Source organism: Notolabrus celidotus, chromosome 4 (genome assembly GCF_009762535.1).
Source record: "Notolabrus celidotus isolate fNotCel1 chromosome 4, fNotCel1.pri, whole genome shotgun sequence".
Taxonomy (NCBI): domain Eukaryota; kingdom Metazoa; phylum Chordata; class Actinopteri; order Labriformes; family Labridae; genus Notolabrus; species Notolabrus celidotus.
The window spans coordinates 29,386,147-29,395,684 of record NC_048275.1 but is presented as its reverse complement, the minus strand read 5'-3'; the positions used below and the strand labels follow the sequence as shown (position 1 = coordinate 29,395,684).

General features: G+C 39.2%; 2 protein-coding genes across 2 annotated transcripts; one reads left to right on the top strand and one right to left on the bottom strand.

The window, feature by feature from the left end:
- Positions 1 to 1,102: 1,102 nt before the first annotated feature.
- Positions 1,103 to 6,661, top strand: haao (3-hydroxyanthranilate 3,4-dioxygenase). Its single transcript, XM_034681235.1, has 10 exons — positions 1,103 to 1,281; positions 1,451 to 1,529; positions 2,355 to 2,438; positions 2,629 to 2,735; positions 3,768 to 3,857; positions 3,986 to 4,029; positions 4,374 to 4,519; positions 5,540 to 5,608; positions 5,718 to 5,800; positions 5,942 to 6,661. The coding sequence occupies exons 1-10, from the start codon at positions 1,193 to 1,195 to the stop codon at positions 6,012 to 6,014; spliced, it is 864 nt and encodes a 287-aa protein (XP_034537126.1). The 5' UTR covers positions 1,103 to 1,192; the 3' UTR covers positions 6,015 to 6,661.
- On the bottom strand, positions 6,059 to 9,236 carry LOC117811146 (transmembrane protein 229b-like). The gene is given in 3 exon segments (XM_034681236.1): positions 6,059 to 7,557; positions 7,559 to 7,739; positions 8,991 to 9,236. Coding segments are annotated over 3 exon segments (546 nt in total). The 5' UTR covers positions 9,043 to 9,236; the 3' UTR covers positions 6,059 to 7,244.
- Positions 9,237 to 9,538: the final 302 nt, after the last annotated feature.

Genomic DNA, 9,538 nt, shown 5'->3' with positions numbered 1-9,538 from the left:
TCAATCAAAACTGAGATCCTCATCAGTGGCTTATGGCATGCACCACAACACCCTGCCCTCTGCTGGCCTCCTGTTGGAACACATTCAGCCAATTGCAAATAATTTGGAAGTTTGATTTAATAGTTACTCAAACTTTGAGTACTACACAACAAAACGTGTGCAATCTTGGTTTCACCATCAAAGAGACATTGCCAAAACCCTATCTATTTCATCATTTAAGGACACAGAGACAATTTTACATACCCTATCCCACCCTTTGATCATTGCAACAGCCTCTGCACCTGCCTCAACCAAAATATCAGCTTCAAAATTGAACGGAGCTCAGCTGGCAGACTTTTAACTAGAACCAAGATGAGTGACCCCATAACACCTGTTTTAACCTACCATGCAAAGGCTCCCAGTATGTCTTAAAATCTGCTTTTCATTCATAGCCTCAAACCATGCTACACACCGTATCTGACCTCTGGGTCACATCAGACCGAGTGTGAACCCTGAAAATCTCGGATAGAGATGCCTTTTATGTGTTCCTGTAGCACGACTGAAAACTGCGGGTGACACCGCGTTTTGTTCGCCCTTCTGCATGTCTACACTTGATACAGGTGGGTTTGTAACATAAATGTTGTCCATAAGATGAGCTAACTCTGACTGCAGAGCTTAGTACATCACTTTGTTTGCATTTCATGGGAGGAGACGAATGAATCAAGTGAAGTACAGAGCCAATGTTTATGGTAGGAATTTGGAGATATCCCTTGATGGACGAGAGATTTTAGATACTGAGATCCCTAGAAGTTCATGCACTTACGAGACACATTTTTCATATTTAACAACAACCGAGTTAAAGAATAAAAACTGAAATCATACAAAATTAAAGTTAAACATGTATGAAATTAAAATTCAAGTTGACTCTGAACAAAATGTCATTATAGTCTGTAAAAAAAGTAAAGTGATTGATATTATGTTAATTTATAGCAGCATTGATGTACTGCATTGCCATTAGAAACTTATTTATTTGCTCAGTATCTGGTTAAGAAGAGGGTGACTGTTAAAGTCGACCTTTCATCTGTCATCAGCAGAGCTCCACCCCCCTCAGCCTACTCCTACTTCTGCTTTTTGGACTTTAAACCTCAGTCAGATTGTTAAAAGCTGATCAGAGCAGCAGGTCAATCACAGAGGATTCACACACAGAGACAAGATGAGTCAGGAAGCGTCCGTGGTAAACGTGGAGAGGTGGATCTCTGAGAACAGGAATGCCTTCCTGCCTCCAGTCTGCAACAAACTCATGTGAGTCAGTTTACTGAGAAATCCGACATCAAACAGGCAAACATGAACCTCCAAGACACCCTGTGCACAGCTTCAACATGGAGGAATGATGGTTATATAATGTAATTTACTTTTACTTTTACTTTTGTTGTGTTAAGTGAGTTTAAGCACAGTCATTTCTCTCTCTCAGGCACTTTTCCCAGGTGGTCATCATGTTTGTCGGGGGTCCAAACACCAGGAAGGATTATCACATTGAGGAGGGAGAGGAGGTCAGACACTGTTCTGTGTAAAGTCTCTCTGACTCTCATTGTCTCCTGATGTTAGTTCCCTTCCTGATTTATCTGCTGCGTATTATCAAAATGTAACAACACAGAAAACTTTCTTCACTTTCAGTTTCCACATCCTGTCTGACTGTTAACTGCACTCTCTATCAGGAGCAAACTCCACAGAGCTGCAACAACTTTTCTACCTCCTGCTGTAATTAGCATGCCATGCTGTCAAGATTTGACATGTGCAGGATGGCAGGTGGTCATATGACTGACTCATGTAATACACAACATGCTGTTAATGAACAGTCAGACCTGAGTTACATGTTAAAAGATGTGACTACTTTCTGAGCCTAAAGATTTCCTGTCTGAAACACAGTTGCTTTATCAATGCAACACAAACTGGAAAGGTGTATTACCTTTTTATCACATAAGACTTATTTTTTCTGGTCAAAACCGAGCAACATTTTGGAGCATAATCCTTTAAAACACTGTCTACAGTTTTGCTTCAGTTTCAGGGTCAAACAAGGTTTGTTTTCTCCTGTGGGTGTGTTATAGGTAGCAGTCAGCAGCATTATCTTAATAAACAACGCCGTAATGTCTTTCTTATCAAGGAGCTAAATAACTTCTCTTTTGAATAACCTTGTTTGTATTTTAATCGTGCACTTTTTTCATGATAACTTTCACTGACTCATTAGAGGTAGTTAATCAGAGGATGACTTATTTGCTATTTCTGTAATTTTCCCTGGCTCATAAAATGAAACTGTTTAGGTTAAATGTACTTTAACCCACTGCATATGGTTTATTTTCATTTTTGGTTTTGAACAGCTGTTCTACCAGCTGGAGGGAGACATGTGTCTGAAGGTGATTGAAAACGGGAAACACAAAGATGTGCACATTAAGGAGGGAGAGGTGAGCGCTACACTGATTTTAAATCATTTTTCTACTGTATGCTCTGTAGAGCAGTTATCTTTTTTTTTCTTTCATAAATCAGCATCACACTTTCAACATTATGAATTGAACTGGCCCCAGATCTGACACTGCTGTGTAATTTTATTTCTTTGACAATCTGAGTCAATTTATGTCCCTCCATCATGCTCAGATGTTCCTGTTGCCGGCTCGGATCCCTCACTCCCCTCAGAGGAAAGCAAACACAGTTGGTCTGGTAGTGGAGAGGAGACGACTCCTGACCGAGACAGACTGCCTCAGGTGAGCTTCTGTTTTCCACCTTGCTTAACTTCTTTTCCACTTTTCTACTTTCTCAATATTGCCTTCTTGGGTAGAAAATAGCGGATGATGCAGAACGAGAAAAAGGAGAAGAACAGAATAACAATATCACAAAAATCTTGACCTCAAAGTGTTGGAAGAAAGAACAAGACACAAGTGCATACCTTAGAATGGGTGAAACACAGGTCTGCTGCTGATTGTGTCAAAACTCTACACCGCTTTCATATCAGCAAATCAAATAAGGAATGATGGACATGTTGTCACGCTTTTACAGCGACTGCTCTGACACTGACTTTCACAGCTTGTGAACAGAAACAGATTGTTTCCTATACTATAACTGCACTACAGAGAGATCCTGTTGTCTTTGTTCTGATCACGTCGATTCTAACGTGGAGGGATCACTTCAGGTGTCTAATAAACTCAGAAATACCTGCAACTAACTACTTTTTACATCATTTTAACCAACCAAGCATCTTGGACCCTGTTGTTGAGTCACTTTAGTTGCTAGCATTACCCGTAGCTTGCTAAAAGTATTAATCAAAGTTTAAGTTGGCTAACTACCCGGTTACATCACACACTTACACTAACTTTCCTGGATGCATCCTGGACAGATGTCTTTTAAAGTTAGAGTTTCTCCCCTTCCTCCCCTTAATTGATTTTTTACATATTGAACACACTGCATTGGTCTTGCTCGCATTTGCTTTAAAATCTTTGTGTGCAAAACACAAGACGCCATGTGAACATAGGCTACATGCAGGTTAACACAGGTGCCAGCCTTTGCTTAAAACTGAATAAATCACAAGAACTTTAAATAAAAAACTTTAAAAAACAAACAACAATGAATCAGCCTATATTATTTAATAAATCTGAGTCCAGTCTCTCCAGTTGAGTCCAAATCTGAGTCATCGGTGCTCAAGTCTAATTCAAGTCACAAGTCCTGAACATCAGGACTCAAGTCAAACCCGAGTCCTGGACTACATCCCTAGTAACATGAGTGTGTGTTGGTGTCTACAGGTACTACGTGGGGAACAGCACTGACCCTCTTTTTGAGAGATGGTTCTACTGTGAGGACCTGGGAACACAACTGGTGCCTATTATTAAAGAGTGAGACCATCAGTCATAATATGTATAAATATAAATACAGAAATCAATCAATCAACCAGTTTAGAGATTATTAAATATATAAATAAACTAGTCTGACCAGCTTGTATATGCTTGTGTCCCTCCTGCAGGTTCATGGCGTCAAAGCAGTTCCTAACAGGGAAACCGGATCCAGGTACGTTCTCCTGAAGATTCGATGATGACCTAACACTAAGCAGCTGTAGCTCAGGGTTTAGCAGGTTGGCCTCTTAGCAGAGGGTTAGGATTTGTATCCACAGCTTCCAAAATGAACAAATTTGATATCCTTTTTCAAGACTGTGAACCGCAAACTAGCCACTGCAGTGTAAAAGTGAGAATGTGACGAGTAGTGTTAAGCTCTTAAATTGCCAGAAAAGTTGAAGGGTTTTGTACAATTGTAGTCCATTTCTAATGATGAAATAATATAAGAAAACATATTCTGTTTGATCGGAGGTGAAGTCACTGTTAATGCCTCTGTGGTGATGTTGTTTGTATGAACAGATGAGCAGTTCAGGGAGCCTCCATTCCAGATGAACACGGTGAAGGTGATGTCTCCATTCAGCTTCAAACAGTGGTTGGACAAAGAGAGACCGGCTCTGAACAGCAGGGGGCAGGTTGATATGTTTGGAGACCAGTTTGAGACTCAGGTAACTGGAAGCAGAGAGGTTGGCTGACTCTTTTCTTGTACCAGATAACACTCACATGAAAACAACAGACTGTAGCAGTACTTCAATCCTATAACAGATATTTATTAAAGTTTTATAGTCAAAAAAATATCTTAAAGTGAGGCATACTGAATAAAAACTGTAGTTTCTGTGGAAACAGGTGTCTTATTGGCAGTGGTAATAAATCATGTCAAACAACACCAAGCCCTGATAAGCCCTATATGATGTCAGTTTTATAACATGACTGAAAGGTTACTTGGATAAATGTAAGAGACACCTGCTGATGTTTTTCAATTAGATGTAGAACCTATTTTTATGATGATATGATGTAGTTATCAATCTTATTACTGACTTTACAACCAATAGACCACTGCTATACTGCATTAGGGCCTGTGTCCACTAACAGCATTTTTTTTGCGCTGGCAGCAACCCATTTTCAAAACAAAAGCAATGCAGTCAAGCATTTTCAGTGCTCCACTTCCCAATTAAAAAACACCTTCAGCATCAGCTGTTTTCTGTCGTTGTGCTCACAGTTGGAACACTGCCTCACTTGTCAATGTCACTTCTATCTGAATGACCAATCAAAACCAAGAAAGGGTGGGACTGAAATCAACTTTGTCAACCACAATGACGAAGGAGAAACTAAGGCGTCTATTTTCAAGGGTACAATCTTCAGGTCTGAGCCGCTGTTAACACTAGGACACAATTCCTTTATGTTGTTTTGATGTTTTCTTGGTAAAATTTCCTTGACTAAAAGCGAATGTTAATGGCCGTAGCAATTTCTGGAAATGAGACTGTCAGCACTGCCAGTGCACCATCAGTGGACACAGGCCCAATACAGAATGCAGAAATCTTCTGCTGCAAACCCTGTGCACTATATATGACTATAGACCAGAAAACAAGAGAATACATCTGATGAGTCGAGAGGGACACACCAATAGCATGTGATGTTGATAATGGTGATGATAAAGATGATGACTGATGATGTGTGTATTGTAACAGGTGATAGTGTTTGGTCCTGGACACACTGCAACGTCAGTGCAGCAGAGTGATGTGTGGATCTGGCAGATGGTTTGTTCTCTAAACACGTTCTTTTGTGCCTCACCATGTTCTCAGAAATGTTTCCTGTCAGTTTTGTTAGTTTCTAAAACAGTTATCTTTCTTTCTTTGTGTGCTTAAGGAGGGAAACTCTACAGTGACCATGAACCAGCAGCAGTGCAGACTCTCTGCAGGAGGCAGTTTACTCATCCCTGAACACCAACAGTGAGTGGATGTTAAAAAATGACTGACTCAATCAGACTGTATGAAATAGTAAACACGTGCAGACATGGGTAAAAGAGATGTTTTGCAACTGAATCATGCAGCTTGAATTTTTAACATGTACAATGTTCTTGTGTTTTGCAGGTATGAGTGGCACAGGGAGGAAGGGACTGTTGCTCTATTTGTGGTCCAAAACCCAGAGAGGAAGAGACCCTGAACATCACACATTTGGTATGAAGTGTTCTGTGGGTGGAGAGCACATTTACTGCACATAAGTACTAATTCAAGGTAATGTTAGTTGTAAAGTGGCAAAGTACAAGGCTGGAAACTTTCAGTATTTATGTGCTTCATTAAAAGTAATGGATCAGTGACGTTACAGTGATTGAATGGACCATGATGCATTTCTGCTTAAACCAGCGAACAGTAGAAGAAGAGTTAGAAATTATCAAAGCCTTTAAAATGCATAAATGTAAAATGCAGCATACACATGAATCCAGCAGAAATATTATTCGAAAAATGACTAATTTAATAGTCAAACACTACACAACAAAACCAATTATTTTACTGTTAATATGTCATACTTTTACTGCAGTAAGATGAGGAATGAAGGAGTATTCCTCTTACTTTTATGGAAGTTAAGGACTGGAATTCATCGTCCATCACAGTATTATGTGCATGTGAGCAGGTGTATCAATCAATCGTTACATACAGGTAGCATGGTATGACATCAATTCATTTGTGTGCCAATAAAAGTAAACATCGATCCTGATGAACATACTGAAATTGAAAATGTCACTTTTTTTGTTGTAATGAAAATTTGTTTTATATTAAGAGAAATCACATCAATAAATATCTGAGATTAAACCTGAGTTTTGATCTTGTATCCAAACAAACACTCTCACATACAAGTTTAGACTTTTTTCAGTGTTACTTGACCTGTAGTGATTATAGCCTACATTAAATGTATTTATTCCATTTAACTGTGAGTGATTCGGGCTTCATGTTAATGGTAATATAGAACGTTGATTTTCCCAAGAAGCAGAAAAGGTGAGAAATACAAAGTAGGCTAAAGAAGATTACACTGTTAAGCATGTCAACATTAGACACCGATGTCACAGATCTGATTAAGTCATTTGCTGACATCAGTCTTGTGATTGACAAGTTGCTACCATAGTAACCTTTCAAACAGAATAGAGATGTAGAAATATGTATCCATCCTCTTGTCCAAATATGGTCACTTCAGGTTCCAAAGGTAAGATGGTGATAGCCAAAATGACAAACTTGGAACTTCAAAATATTCAGTCCAAACCAGTGTAGAACGTAACTTCTTATATAAAGTCTATAGTCTGTATCATTCTGTAAATATTAAATAACAAAAACCTCTCTTCAATGCATTGTTGTTCAGTGTGTTCTGATTGAGAGGCTCAGTAGTCAAACAGATGTCAGATCAGTTCTTCAGTCTCATCCTCAACGTGTTCTTGATGACATGGTGCTCTGCAATAAATGCTGCAGTGGCCCAGAACACAGCATACTCCAAAGTCACAAGTCCTCCCAGGTTAAACCTGAAACTTGAGTAGTCCCATGGACACGCCCCCAGCAGGCTGAGGCCCGCCCCCCAGCTGAATTCCCAGAGGTAGATGAACAGAGTGTAAGTGGTCAGACGAACAGTCAAGGACTGACCCTGTGCCAGCAAGTGGCTGCTCAGATACTCCATCACAAAGATTGCAGTGGCGTACATGGGCAGTGCCCACAACTGCTGTGCCCACCAAGCTTCACATCCCCGAGCTGACCCCGTCCCACACTGCAGTAAAGACCACCTCACAGAGACAGCCGTGCAGAGCGTACACGTAGAGACGGAGGACCGCAGACAGGGGACGACCTCTTTCATCATCATCAGCATCATCATGTGGCCATGATGAGGCACCATTTGTAGCTCCAGAGGCTAAAACACAAAAACAAAAGTGATGGTACACTTTCAATAACTAACACAGACTAGATGAACCAGGTTTAATTTTGATCCAAAGTTATAAATATCATTTTAAAAGATGATATTTTTATAAGGTAGATAATTGGCTGATGCAGAGTGATTCAGTCTAATTTAATGTATGACACAAAAGATAATCAATACCAATTACCTATAAGAATTAAAACAAAATACATCTTCAGGAGTATGAAGTTGTTTCACATTTCAGATTTTACTATTTGCATTTCTTACAAATTAACAAAGCAATACATCATACAACATTTGACACTCAAATCCCATCCTCACTCATCATACAAAAAATTTAAGATATTTAAACTATTACTGTTCCTTGTACCTAACCAGAATTCTTAATTAAAGGAAACACACTCCCACACACAAGCACACACAAACTCCCCCACACAGACCTTTAGAGTTCCGACAGTCTCCTCTTCCTCTGCGCACACGCTCTAATGTGGATTAACAGGCTAATAGCAGATTAGCAAACCAGAGGATAATCTTTGGCAGGTTTTCACAATGCACTTTAAAATAGAGCTATTTATTTTAATCCAAATCAACTAACTGTCCTTTTAATTCAATTATTTACTCGAAATAATAGAGTTAATAACTGTCCTGCAGCCGATCATCACCGCACTGACCTCTACGTTATCAGGATTCAATGACAACAAATAACAGGAACCTGTTCAACTGGAACTTATATAATATATGGACACTTTCAAGAAAAATGGTCAACCTATTAATGGAAATAATGACAAATTAATCAATAGTATTATGCACACATACGTTAGAGTTTTGAATAATGCATATGTTGACTGTGTTGATACTTAAATGTCTTTGTTTGTAAATTATTTCGGTTTCAAAGGTTTTTCATTCAAATGACTGACAATAGAAATAAAACAATTGGACTGTAACTTAAATATAAAACTAAACCAGGTCTCTTCTGAGAATTAGACCCATGTCACAATTACATTAGCTTTCTAAATAAAGCTTTGATTAATAAATAAGTTGATGAACCTGCTAAAATAAAAGCTTGTTGCTCATTTAATCCTGTAGAATTATTCAGTAGATACAGACATGTTTAAGTGAGTAAATTCATTGATATGATTGGACAGTTCCTCACAGTGCATCTCTCTGTTATTAGTTATTAGATTAGCAAAATTAACCATCATAAGCCATGCACATTGATAATGAATAAAGATAATTAACTCTCACCTGTTTGATTATCACCTACTGTTCTCCTCGCAGGAACTTTCCTTGCCTCCATCCCGGAGCTGCATGTGTCAGTGTGTGTCTATAATCCCTTTGCCTCCCCGTGTCAGTGTGTGTATGTCCGTGTGTGTTGTGTGTGTGCAAGTGTGCCCTGGGCTAAACATTAAGCAGCTTCATGTTATCACAGTGACATAGTGATGTGTGTGTGTGAGAGGCCATGATCAGGAAGACGACCCAGGAAGCAAAAGCCTGGACTGCCTTGAGGAAAAATGTGTGGCATGTGTGTGTAAGTTAAACCTAGTTAGAGTATGATCTGACGGATTAATATTAGTGTTAAGCATACATTGAGTCACAGATGTGATGTGTGTGTCTCTTATCAGTGTAACACGGCAGTGGGGTGTGTCAGTGAAGCTGCAAAAAATATGTGCACACACATTCGCTGACAGGTCCACTGAAAGTTTAACTTCTGGTGGATCAAAAATGTACACCATCACTTGCTGCTGTTTTGTTATTATCTACGAGGATTTCTTTGTTGCATGTGTTTTCTCTGT